Source organism: Lygodium microphyllum, chromosome 2, assembly GCF_053477565.2.
Source record: "Lygodium microphyllum isolate KBCC chromosome 2, Lygodium_microphyllum_v1.1.10, whole genome shotgun sequence".
Taxonomy (NCBI): Eukaryota; Viridiplantae; Streptophyta; class Polypodiopsida; order Schizaeales; family Lygodiaceae; genus Lygodium; species Lygodium microphyllum.
In genome coordinates this window covers 6279412-6293808 of record NC_141136.1, presented here as the reverse complement: position 1 = coordinate 6293808, position 14397 = coordinate 6279412, and the positions used below count along the sequence as shown (strand labels likewise).

General features: G+C 38.2%; 1 protein-coding gene across 1 annotated transcript; it reads left to right on the top strand.

Moving 5' to 3' along the window:
* The first annotated feature begins 3516 nt into the window (after positions 1-3516).
* On the top strand, positions 3517-8152 carry LOC148039442 (rac-like GTP-binding protein 5). The gene is made up of 7 exons (XM_087690671.1): positions 3517-4078; positions 4175-4262; positions 4347-4456; positions 4657-4720; positions 4812-4876; positions 7389-7454; positions 7575-8152. Exons 1-7 carry the CDS (start codon positions 3980-3982, stop codon positions 7671-7673), a joined length of 591 nt encoding a protein of 196 aa, XP_087546797.1. The 5' UTR covers positions 3517-3979; the 3' UTR covers positions 7674-8152.
* Positions 8153-14397: the final 6245 nt, after the last annotated feature.

Here is a 14397-nt window from a genome sequence, read left to right as displayed (position 1 = left end):
GGATCTTAAATCGAGACCTCAATGACCTCTACCAATACTAATTTGAGCTCCAAAAGTAGAGTGCCAAGCTTGATAGTCATCTTGATGCCAAAGGAAGCATCGAAAAACTTTCTCAACCTCATTGTAAGGTTAGTTTTATAAAATGAAAATATCATTACCATAAAAATAGTAAAAGCTTGTAGAATATGCTTGAAAACCACCAATTTGCTAGAAAAGGTTAAGGAAATACTCTTCTATTACTCTATTTGGAAGAGAGCCTTTGAAAGAACCCTTTCGACCTTTTTTTCATTGAGATGCCAATCCCAATAGGACAACAAGAGGATAACCAAAGTATCTAATAATATTCCCAAAACAAATGTCCCTTAGATTAGCTTCATGAAAGTATGCAACCATTCTTCAAGAGAGAAAGTCTTGGAGTCTCAATTGAGCATGATACATAAAAAAACCAAATATCTCTTAGAGTTGCAATACTTCAAGATCTTCTTCAATCACATTAAAATCCTTTTCTGTAAACATTTTCCTAGCAAAGAAATCACCATTAGGCAAAGGAAGATCTTTAATAGCCTTAGAACAAACTAGCTAATTCATTTTCCTAAGGAGTTAGCAATGACCACAAACAATAGGGAAGCCAAATGACATCCTTACATGATGGATCTATAGAGATTGAAAGAATTGTTGAGATACCCATTAATACATACTCTAGATGTAGCATTAGAAAAAGTGCCTTCATAATATGATAAAAGATATCTCCAAAACCCATCTTCTTCAATGTGAAAATAATGATGTCAATCTAAACTTGCCATGAACAATCTAATGAGAAGATCTAGCCCTATCCAAGTCCAAAAGACAGAATAATGATGTAATGAAAAGATGTAACAAAGGTTTTCCCCAAAGAAAAAGCACGATTTAATGAGAAGATGAACATCAAAATAGCCTCATAAATGTACCTCTTATGAACAAACCTAAATTGCATTTTGTGAATACCTTTAGCCAAAATATTTTTCATTCTATATGGTCAAATCCTTATCTAGAATCTTATGACATGTAATCAATAAAGCATAGGCCTTCAGTCCTTGCAAGTTTTCTTCTTGGAACTTTTGGAATCAACTTGATGATTCCACCATTCATGAAAGTACAAAGATCTCTATCTTTCCTAATTTCATGTAGAAAGTTACTAAATCCACTTTCCATAGCTATCCAAAAAACATTAGAAAGCTCAATGGGTAGGCTTTCACCTCTAAGAATGTACCCTTTCTTCATACAAAAAATCACATTGTATATCTTCTCTAGAAAATGGAAGATCCAAATTTAAGGCTTTCTTTGTAAATATTAATTTAAGAATACGTTTCAAGAACTTATTAATCCTCGATGCATATCCATATTTAGTCATGGGTTTCTCACCTACTATGCCTACCAAATATTTACAAACATAGAAGATATATATTTCTCATATGTATATGCACATCCATCATTGTCAGTTGCTTGCACAATTAGGTCTTGCAACCTATTGATTTTCATTGACTTGAAGAAGAAAGATGAGGTGTAGCCAACAATTTCTAGCTTGAATTTGAGCTCCTTGAATTTTGGATTCAGGGAATGATGCATGTAATAGAAATGCATATGCAAACTTTCCTACATTTCTCTCTCATGGTAGATGTAAATGGGGATCCTTAGATGCCACTAAATTGGCCTCTTTATCCCACATGGCAAGTGTATACAATGAGGAGAGCCTTCCTCCCATTTGAGGCAACTTAAAAAGAAAGACATCATGTTTGTTATTAGAAAAAGAACAAACGAGCAACAACCCAATTGGTTGGTAGAGTGTTTGAGTTATGGGAGGTCAAAGGTTCAAAACTTGCAATTGGGAAACTTCATAGTGCAACACCTCCGAGTGAAAGGTGGGTGTGACCCATCAATAAGCACTACCCAACACATTACGCAAAAACTCTACTATTTTTTAACCCTATTATAAATAGTGTAGGTCATGTCAATGCATTGCCATTTCCAAGGTGGGTGTGACCCATCTATAAGCACTACTAAACACATTATGCAAAAACTCTACTATTTTTTAACCCTCTAATAAATAGTGTAGGTCATGTCAATGCATTGCCATTTCAAGCCTTTAGGAGTAGCAATCATAATACATTACTTTTTAAAATCTTTGTTGGGTTGCTTTGCATAACTTGCAATGCATGTGTGTATTCCCTTAAGGACTACTGAAATTTTGAAAAGGACAAAAAGTTGAGGTAACTACACATGGGAAGTATTTTAGTAGAATCATGTATGAGCGATTTAGAGATGTAAGATCTTTGGATCATGCTCCTTTTTTGCTTACCACATGGAAGAGTGGTGTACTAGGATAAAGTATGAGGGATTTAAAGATGCCACATATGCGAATCTTGTTCCTTTAGTAGTTATTGCATGGTCATGTGCTTTCCAAAAGAAAGGATGTCATTCCTCATGCTCTTAATGTGATTATTGTCCTCATTTCTATCACCTACATCACTCAATGGGATCCATGGTGATGAGTGCCAAGTTAGGATTTCATCAACCTCTCAACAGGGTTCATGGCCATGAATGCTAAATTGGGGCCCAAAAGCTCAACTATTGCTAGGTATTCATTGGGATTATAACCTTGCACTAGGAGGCTTTTTGAGAATTGAGGGCTAGCATGTGATAGTCTTTAATAACAAAAACTGGAGTAGTTTTTAATAGAAATTAAATTGGCAAGTTCTTGACAAGGCTTGCTTGTTTGATTTCCTCAACTAAAAGCAAAGACAAACACATGATAAGTTTTTGTGCATTTTTATGTAATAGAAGTTAATAAGAAAAAACCTACAAATTCTAAGTTGCAGGCTTTTGTTTTAGTTCTCAAAACCTTTTGTGAACATTGGTATGGTACCTGCCTTTGAACACTTCATAGGGTTGCATCTATGCGTTTTCTAAGCTGCCCAGATTCCCAACATGTATGAGAAACAATTGAATTCCAAACACCTATCAATAAGCTCCTTTAAATGGGACCATAAAATTCAAGGGCTATCCGTATAGTTGGATGTTTGTAAATATTCAACATTAATATTATTTAATGATGTAATTTATGAAGATGTGATTTTGGTTGTAGAGTGTCACCCTAAAGATGTAACAAGGGCGCATATTAGCATTGCCAAAATAGTACAAAAAGAGGTGATAGAGATTCATAAGTTAACTAGCCGCAATTCAATTGCTCAATGCAACAGTGTGCCTCGACCATATTCTGGAGGTGATAGAGACTGAATGTAAAGTTAAATTGATGGAGTTCAATTGCTCTGAGCAAGAGTGCCAATCAACCATTTGTTTGCACAGAAGGGCAATAAGCTAATGTGCCACTTAATGGAATAAACATCTCTCTTGGAGAATGCATAGAAGCATTGTTTAAAACGTTAGGCTACCTACATCGTGTTTTGAGAGAGAGGAGAGAGATACCACGGGTGGTTTTCGAAATTTGAGAGAGAGAGAGAGAGAGAGAGAGATACCACGGGTGGTTTTCGAAATTTGAGAGAGAGAGAGAGATGAAAACACCCTGTTTTGAGAGAGAGAGAGAGAGAGAGAGTGTGTGTGTGTGCTTCTCTCTTTCACAGGATTTTATTGCTCCAAAGACTGAGCAATGTGAAGAGGCCAAAGGCTAAATCTACCCTAATTCTGGATTACACAGGCCTTTCTCACTCACACACACACACACACACACACACACACGAGCTCGGAGCAGCTCGGTTTTCAAAAGAATTGTACTCCCCTGCAAGCAGCTCGGCAAGCTATCCAAATCCGCCTGCAAGCTTCTGAGTGGGTCACCTACAGAATTGGAGTTTTGGGCATTTTCTAAGACTCCTGAAATTGGGCAATTCTCAGAGTCTTCAGAGGGCCTCAACTGTCAAAGTGGAGGGGTCGAAACAGATCTACAAGAGTCGTGTGTGAAGAAATTCCTCGTGCGCCTGCCAACGTGATGAGCACTGTGAGGTTCATCAAATGTGTGACTGTGGGAGATGGGGCTGTCGGAAAGACATGTATGCTCATTTCTTACACAAGCAATACATTTCCCACGGTAAGTTAGCTTTTGCAACTCCAGGATGTGTCACAATTTTTGAGAAATGATGTAGCTGCTCATTACTGATCTGTATGGTGCATGTGACATGCTCAGGATTATGTCCCCACTGTGTTCGATAACTTTAGTGCCAATGTGGTTGTGGATGGGAGCACGGTCAACCTCGGATTGTGGGATACTGCAGGTAAAACAGTGCAGTCATCAACTCTGTAGGAAATTTGGTGCTTCCACTGTATTTTCTTGCTGATTTTTACCATTTTGGTCGCAGGACAAGAAGATTACAACAGATTGAGGCCTCTAAGCTATCGGGGAGCTGACGTATTTCTTCTTGCCTTTTCACTAATTAGCAAAGCAAGCTACGAGAACATCACTAAGAAGGTATGATGTCCATTGCACCTGTCTAACCTCCTTCAGAATGTATTTCTGACAGCACTCCATGCTGTAGCAGCTCATGTTTCTCAATTCTGTGTTGCATAAATCATTTTGCTTGTTTTTTGCAAGCTCTATCGATTTCTGGAGGCTAAGAGTATCTCTATTTCGTAAACCAACTACATAATACTAGCAATGTAATTGTGCAGTGGATTCCTGAACTCAGGCATTATGCTCCCAACGTTCCAGTAATTTTAGTTGGAACAAAGCTAGGTATATCTTTCAACTTTCTGCTTCCCTTTCTAAAAATATTTCTTCGAGTGCTTTTTTAAAGTAAGTAAAGTGATTACCTTCTTGTTTGCAGATTTGCGTGATGACAAACAGTTCTTTGCAGATCATCCCGGGGCTGTTCCAATAACAGCAGCTCAGGTCAGCCTTGTTAAGTTTTTGCTTATAGGAAGGTGTTTGTCAAAATTTTAATGGATGTTTAATTCAGCTATGGTTGAGAGAGGACCTGTTTCCTTCTTGATATTCTAGTACTCATTTAAGCTAACTTGAGTTGATTGTAATCGACTCTGCTGTATCTTGCTTGATTATATTGAGCCTAAATTCTTGGATAAATTATGTGTGTTCATTGTTGTGGCTGATGTCAACGCACAATAGTAGCCAAGCTCATTGGAGCATGTTATGGTGTGGAAGATTTTCAGCGAGCTAAACAGTAAGAGCTCAAAGGAGTAATGGACCAAAGGGAGGTGACGGCATTACCTTGTAGATCACTCAAAGTCATTGGGATTTGAATCTATGGTTGTACCCTAATTATTGATTGCTAGGGTCCTTGAGTTGCAGTTTGGGAGAGATCAATCCGATTACATGGTGCAGAGTGAGTGTTGAAGGCAGGTAAGGTACTCACAGATGGCAAGGGAACCTTGGAGTGGGATTGCCACAAGACCTGAGGCATTGAAGGATGGCCGTAGACAACTAACCAGGATTTTCCTTGGTAGTTGGTGGCATGGCTTGCATTGATTATGACATTTGTGTAGGAATTGAGTTGAAGGTTTCTCTCTTAATGGTATGCAGGCTGTTAGTTGCTCTTAAAATGGTTTGCTTAGCAGTGTTTTGGGAGAGAACAAGGAATTCACTGTGGAAATTGAGATGGAGTGTTAATCAAATCCATTATCCACAATTTCTGTATGAAGTGGGATTTCACTGCCCACTTATCCTAGTGTTTTTCCATGCAGATCTCAACAAGATGCAGTGGTGCATTCAATTATGATTGGTGGTTCAGGTGGTTCTTGGTGGCATGTGTCATTGTGTAGAGACAGGCTTGATGGGAAGGATCGGCTTCCTGGATCATGTTTAGGGACCAAGGCGGTCCCAAATGCGTAACACAAAGGAAAGGCAACAGCTAGGGAGACAGCTAAGAGCTACAATACTGTATAGGTTGGAGGAGATAAAACATGAATAGTTTACTGGGCTAGTAGGCAAAGAGTGATGTATTGGTTATGGCGAATGGTTGTGCAAGCCATCTGTGTTTTTCAAAGCCTCTTATTTCTTGCTGCTCTCACTTCATTGTTCTAGCCTTTGCCACAAACTCTAGGAGTTGTTTCCAATGCTGTTTTTGTTTTGTCTTTGAGATTCAGACAAAACCTTGTTTTTAGCAAGAGATCTCGTTAAGTCTTCTCAACACTTCTGGCCTCTCCATGCTCTATTTTAGTCTAACATTGTTCTGGGGTACTCCTTTTACATGCACGTTGTTTGTCATATGCTACAATAATGCGTTCTGTGAGTGTTTTTGTGATAGGGTTCCACATGGCTGAACTAGAAGTAGATTGCTGTGCAGACCCAAACTGCTAAATGAACCAGTACATTAGCACATTACCTAATTGTACATCCCCACTGTTGGATAGTTGACAAAGCCTTGGTTGTCTGTAGCAGCAATGATGCAGAAGTCTTATTTGAGACATTAGAAATGTCCAAAGCTTTTGTGATGCAGCTACAAGAAAAGGCTTAGTAACTTAGACACTGTTTGAGTTCAAAGTGGCCCATTGAAGTTTGGAATAATGCAAATTGATTAAGAAAAGTAGGTAGTGACAAGGGGCTTCTTGGAACAGAGTGCACTGTGAAAGAGGAATTCTTTATTTGAAGGAGAAACCCTGCAGCTGAGCCTCAACAGGTTTCAAAAGTTACATGCAAAAATGCAGTCATGAGATCACACAGAGAAACAGTGTCACATAACTATAGGAATAAATGAATCAAGACTGCAGATGAGTATGGCAGGAAGCATCCAAAGTTTGAACCACATAGATTGTAGTTCACATGTTCTCTTTAACACATGACATCAAATTCCCACTCAACCAAGTTTTTGTAATGCTTTAATCTTGATTTCCAAGTGGGTTGCAATTGAGCTTCTCTATAACATACTCTGCTGATTGGATCCATTGTGATTCCTGTATGCCTAAGCTTACCAGAAAGAGCAGCAGCAGCATAAGATTGCACTAAACTCGTTGTGACTATGACCAAGGGTCAGTAGCAGTGGCATAAGACTGTACAAAACTTGTGTGATTATGACCAAAGTGCCAATAGCATGAAACTTCCATTGAGGCTGAAGATGGAAGTACCTTTGTCATGCCAAAATGGTGGCCAAACCCATTCAAAACATAAACTATTTCCCCGTTTTTGAGGGCAATGGCCTTTGGGGGTTAATACATGCCCTCTTGCAGGTCTCTTTGGAATCTGTGTGATATTGAACATGTACTTGTCCGGGGATTCAACAATCTTTGTAGCAATCAAAGCTGATCCAATCTTGACCATCAGTTGTCCTGCAAATATAAAGATGATGGAGGGAGGAAACAAGGCTTAAGGGAGGGATCTGAGTGAGTGAGGAAAAGAGCGGAGCAAGAGAGCAAGTGAGGGTGCAATGACCTGAATTTTTCTTGATCAGGGAGAAGAATTGAGGCGACAAATTGGTGCTGCTGCATATGTGGAATGCAGCTCCAAGACACAGCAAGTGCGTGCTTTAAGAATTTTCTTTGAGCTGAGCTAAATCATGACACATCTCAAAGAGCCACCTAGTGGTAGCTTGTGGACATCTTATTTGTTTTTTCTCCTTAACTGGGTTGTTTTGCAGAATGTGAAGGCTGTTTTCGATGCTGCCATAAAAGTGGTCTTGCAACCTCCAAGACAACGGAAGTCCAAGAAGAAGGCAAAGAACTGTGTGATCCTATGATGCCAGCAAATGACCTGTTTTGGTTGCTGATTGACATTATCTCAGCTTCTACTACTGTTAATCAATTTAAGCTGCAATGCTTAGGTTGATACAGACTGTCTAACGCATGGAACACTTGTTTAAGCATAGACTGACTAGAGTTCACATTGTTAGTTGGTTTACAAGGTGTTTAGAATCCTGCCCGACACTGACATACTGACAGGTAGACATTTTGACAAATAATGTGCTGTCTAAATGTTGATTGGAAGATGGAGGTTGCCAGTTTAGGTGTTTTCTCTGGGTGATTCTGTGTAATATACTTGATAGTCGGAAGGGACAATGTCACAGATTGGAATTGCAACTGAAAGGTTCTTAATTCTTGGCCTTCCCAAGGGAAGGCCTTCAGCATTTGGCAGGAGGGGTGTCTAGTTTCCCTCATGTGGACTTATTTCTAAGTTGAAAGAGATCCCTTTGCAGTTCATGTCAGATTTTTTGTTAGTGTCCTTGTTTGCTCCACACATGCATGCGCATGCACACCCACATCCACACCCACACCCACATGCACGTGTGCATGGTGCACTTCTCCCAGGCCAGCTCTATGTGCGTGCTTGTGCACGTGTACACATGAAGGCATGTCCCTCATGCAAGCACGCGTGTGTGCATGTAGGGGCGAGCATGCACGCACAGACATGCGCACTCACGTGTGCATGTGCATGTGCATGTGCACATGCATGCACACACCCACCCCTTGGCATGGTGAATTCAACAAGGATGGCAATAATGTGCTACTTTGAACTATAGTTGTAATCTTGATTGTAGTTTGTGAGATTCTTACTTGAAAGTAGGGAACTTTCAAAATGACATAGCAAACTGAATTGGACAATTGAAGATCCAGGGTAAGTAGACCCTAATTGGAAGAATGGATTGGAATACAGGGCATTGTGATTGATTGCACTATTCTAAGGTGGATACATAAAGACCATACATAGATGCTTTGCTATTTCCACTAGCCATGCTTACTTTGGGTAGGCCCTTGTAGCTACATTGTATTGCCTCATAGGAGTATTGGCTATAATAGTCATCTTACTCAAAGAAAAGAAACAAGTTGCTTGTATCTTATCATTGATGATCCAATGATACCTTCTTTTGGGTACCCTAAAAGTGTCTTGTGAATTACATGGCTTAAATATGTAAGTAGAGAGATGAACTACTATTGCCAAGAGGTTGTGGCTCATGTGGTGTGGGAGTGTACACGGTTGTGTGAGTTGGAGTCTTGGTACATCCCTTGTGATACTTTGAAAGTTCTCCAAAAGCAAAAGTAAAACATGAAAATATTGTATATGTTGAGGCAAGCTACAATAATTCAACAATAATGATGCAAATCAAAGAGTAGGTGTCGTGATAGCAAAAATGATTTATTATTGGAGTGTATAAATGGTGACCATGTGTTATAATTGTCTACTTTTGATCATGGGTCCAATTAGACTCCTTTTGCTAGTTTGGAGTCACAAAACCATAGATGCCTCATCTTGGGCACAATTGTTTTTGTTGATAGTTTGGTAATGCAATGTGCTAAGTATTCTCAATAATTTTCTCTTTTCATATCTCTTTTGAGTTGGCAAATTTTAAGCTTTATTTAATTCTATAAAGGTAAGCTCATGTTTCTTGTTCATATTTGATTTAATGAGGCCTTGGTGTATATTGATGATAGGATGGATGGTCATCATGTGAGCAATCAATCTAGCTCGGTTTTGACGGTGTTTTAAAAATATAGAAGTGAGTGTAGATAGGAAATTGAAGTAGCTCAATCATATTTTTATTAGAGGATCTTGGCAAAAGTGTTTTTTTTGTTTGGCTTAATTTGATGTGGATGCTTTTGGGGTTGGTAACATGTATATCTTGTTCAATGAGTGTTGGCAAGCAAGTAGTGACATGCTTTTTTACATGTTAGTCAAGCTTAGCGTTTCAAGTGGTTGTGACATTATTGATTGTAGATTTTGTGTAATGATTAGAATGTTAGTGAGTAGATAAGGCAAGTGGTCATAGCTCTAGGTGAGCTAGTTGAGGGAAGAATGCAAGCCACACTTTTAATGATTGTTGTCCCTTGTTGAGAACTTGATTGAATATTATCTTTGTAAGAAATTTCCAACAAAAGGGTACAATAAATGTTTGTCTTTTTCTAGGTTTAGAAACTATAATGCTACTCTACTTTTTACACTACTAACCTTATGTACACTACTACCCTTCTTTGTACATATAGACCCATCTACATCAATGTGGTCTTTTGTTTTATTTCCCTTTTGTTTGATTGGTCCTTCAAAAAATGTAATTGTTTCATGCCTCGAATGTTGATGCAAACATCTTTATCATCTTGGTATCTTGTAAGACACTTACAAATACAAACTCAATTATCAAAGCCATGAATTGATGCTATTTGCTTATAATATATGATTCTCTTGCAATATGTTCGCTTGAACTTGTTGGTACATTCAATCACCTTAGTGGACTATACTAAAGGCTCCCCTTCATCTAAGGTGTTCTTTTGAACATTTGAATTTTTCTAAATTCATGATATGTTAGATGATCCAAGTGTGAACTAATTGTATGATTAATTGATAGAGAATACAAGATAGCGAATGAATTAATTGGTATACAAAAAATCAATCACAAAATTAGGAGTGATGAATTAATAAGAGAGGGGTACAATGCTCAAGGGGATCACAATGAATAATCAATGCCATACTTATATGCTAATGATACATAAGGAGACTTTTTATAGTAAAATGAAACCCTGAACAACTTAACCATAATAGGAAATCCTAGCTAAAACCTTGATCCTAGTGTCAATATGTCTTAAGACCCTATAGGCAACGATTTCATTTAATGAAAGTTTAACCTATGGAGTTCGGATTATGGATCAAAGGGCATCAATGTGTAGCCCATTGGATGGCCTACAAAACCTCTCTATGAAATGGGTGGACTAATTTAGGAAAGACGATAAAATCTTAAGAGAACAAAAAAGAGATATAAGGTCATGGTTGCACAAGTTCATCCAAGTGGATATAGCAATGTATCACAATACAACGAATGATAAATCATGTTTTAAAAGATATCATATGTAGAAATAGTTGAATAGATCAAAACTCTAATGGAGGAGCAACCTTCATAAAATGATTTGTTAAAATGTCTTGTCAATAACCAGCCCAATCACGATCCATGAATCCATGTACAAGTGAAGAAAGAATCTTGAAGAAAAGGTTTAAATCCTTGGTGTCTTTGAGGTATGTGAAGACACTCTTCAATCATTGCTTGCTAATGATTCACTAAAGGGCTGTCAATGATGATGCTTGATTGGGCAGTTGGATACTCTTTCAGGTGATGCAAGTATGACCCCCCTCAATGGTGACAAATTGGGGAGCCAAAGGTGGACAAAGGATACCAACATAAATGATATTAGGTTGCTACTAAAAATGATGATATAATGTAGTAATTTGGACAATATTGACCCCAATAATAAGCAAAACAACAATATAGGCAATGAAAATTAGCAAATTTGAAATATGTGGCATTGAAGAACATGTATCATAAAAGGATCACTCAGTTAAGGAGCATGATCAATAGAAATTTTAGCATGTTGCTAATCATAAGAATCAAGACAATAAAGTTCCAATGTGAGAGTGCCGGTCAATCCAATGGAAGAGGGCATTTGAGTATCATAAACCACACACAAGAGGTCATTGAAGAGAACACAAAAGCCCAAAGTAGCAATGGTTGAGATGGAAAGAAGGTTCTTCTCAAAGCATGGCACATAGAGGACACCTTGCAACATTATGGAAGTGCTCGAAATAGTATCAACTTGCACTTATCTACATGAGAAATGGACGAGAATAATTCTTGACAAGATGTAATTAGAAGCATCATTGTCAAGCATATTCCTTGTGCTTAGCGAGGCTGGTGGTGGTCTTGTTGGTGATAGCAAGAATGGACTCCTCCGATGAAGTAATGTGCTTATGACATTCTTTGATGTCGTGCCCCATCTTTCAATCATAGTTGCATCTCTTTGGTTTGTCGGATGTACCTTTGGAAGGGTTGGAAGAGAATGGACTAGCATGGGAAGATGTCCTAGAGGAATTATATGATGAAGATGATGAATGACCAGCATAGGTATTTGCTAGTTTTTGATTAGCATACTTGTTTTTCCCTTGGATTTCACATTTTCCATGATAGTGGGTAGAAAAGGCTTGTTAAGTTGCCATGGTAGCATTGTGGTTGAAATGGCTTTGTTCTTCTTGCAATAAGAAAGAGATAAGCTAGTCAAAACTATAGGTAACTTGGTTTCCCATAGTTACCAATTGCAAAGTGGTAAAAAGTGTAGTGAAAGTGATGGTGAGAGAAAGAGAGAGACAATGACACAATGAGATGGAGAATGAACCACACACTTGTGTTGCATACTTGCTTACAGACTTCTACATTGGAATAGGTGAGAGTACACATATATACACAGTAAAGGTGTGGATATGGTGTAGGTTCTCTTATCATCCACATGTTCTAGATCCATCTTATCTAGTTCCCCTAAATATCTAGATATTGTCTTCCTGAATATTCTCTAAGTACATGCTCATATGAGTACATTCTAATATTCTAACATTCCCCCTCTCTAGAAAAGGTCAACAATATATTCTAACATTCTTCCTCCCTTCTCAAAAGAAAATAGGATTTTCTTTTGTAGTACAAAGACTTTCTGCCAATCATTTTGGCTAAAAGAAAAGTGAGATTACAATGATGACTATAGCATGAGACCTTGTCCTTGTTGTTGCAAAAGATATACATCAATGTTTGCTTGCAATGATTTAAGGGATGCAAGTTGATGATGAAGATCTTTGGGCTGTGGTTGATGGATACCTTGATGAAGAGCCGATTGCCATAGTTTGCTTCATGATAGACTTTGGGGTCATCATGTAGATAGATGATGTATTCCAAGAGATAGACCATTTCATGATGACACTGAGAGAAAATTGAAAGAGAGAGTAATTGTGATTGTTGATGAGGTTGTTGCCATGTAACGTAGAATAATGATTGAGATTTGGGTATATAATTAGAGCAAGATGATTGCAAGAGGAAGGTAGGATAAGATAGGATAGAAAGAAATGATGATTTGATAGATTGGGATTAATGGGACTAAATAAATAGTGTGGATGGAATGTGATGGTAGGATAACATCATGTGTAGGGATTTAGGATTGCACATTGAGAAGTAGTGATGTGAAAATGAGAAACTCAAGGAGATAGGATTTTTATGTGCACTTGGAAACATTTTGAGAATCCTAAATGTGTAGAAGGAAGCCAAGAGTGTGTGCAATTGCATTTGTTCAAAAGATTGTGGCAGACAGGTGAAGTAGAGTGTGTGTCTTACCATTAGAATATGAGGATATTGATCCCATTGAGAGAGTGCAAGATAAGGACCAAGATGTGACCTTGAGATTGAAGTGGAGTTTAGATGTAAACTAGATGTTGAGGAACAAATGTAAGGAAATAGGATGATAGAACTTAGAGATATAAGAGAAGTGGAAGAAATGTACTTGATGAGGGAGTGATCTTGAAGGTTGGTAGAAATATCCAATAAGAATTGATGAGGAATGATAGTCGTATCCATGTTAATTGAGAGAATGAAGAGGTTTTGCCATCTTTTTGCCACTAAAGTACCATCAAAAAGTCTTGAAGAACACAATTCAATAGAGAGGCCATGGACAATGCCTTATTGGGCCTTGAGATGTAGAGTACAAAGGGTGTCCCTTTCCTCAATTGTTGTTCCAATTAAGATAAAGTACTCTATTTTAGGATGCAAGCGGAGAGGCTCACAGGGGTGACAAACATTGTAGTATTGAGAGTGACTGGGAGACCTAGAACATGCTTGGATGGATGAGTTGAGAGTAGAAGAGCACAAAATGGAAGATTCATTATAGAGAGATGGATGTGAGGGGCCTTCATGGGGTAGAGAATTGGGATTTTCCATCAAAGAATTTTCTATGTATTCCACTAGTTGACAAGAGAGAGTGAACAATGGACTTAATGAGGATACAAGCATCAAACATATGTGTTGCATGATGTGATAGAAATATCTTATGATAAAAACTCTAGATAAGGGTGAACATTTAGAGTTTAAAAAAAGAGGTGAGAGTAACCAAGTGGCAAGGGCAAGGAGCTAGGAAACTATGTGAAATGTATGTGTGTTGGCACAAAGTAATAAGGTAGTCTATATAAGTGAGGATAAGATTAGAGAGAATATTTGTGGATAAGGATCGATAAAAGTGAAGGAAAATGGGAGGTAATGTAAAGGCTTGAGCTAGATTATAAATGAGTGAAGTACATGTGGCATGGATAGCTCAATGTCTCAAGGCGAAGAGGGTGAGGTTGGTTTGAAAAAGGATAGAAAATATGTGTGGCTAGGAAAAATATTCTTTGAGGATAAGGTTGGGTGAGAATTAAATGGATTGCGTGTGGGAGTTCACTTTAATGGGTAATGGATGAGTGGGACACAAATGAGTGAGAGAGAGAAGGGGTTTAGACCTTAATATGGCAAAGGACCAAAGGGGTAGGTAGGACGAGAGAGGAGATAAGACGAGATAAGGATGACAATAATGATAAAGAGGACAAATATCTCTCTCTCTTAAGGAGAGGTGATAATGAAGAAGATAAGAGCAGGCGAAGATGATAAGAATAGGCAAAAAGTAGGTGGACAAGATAAG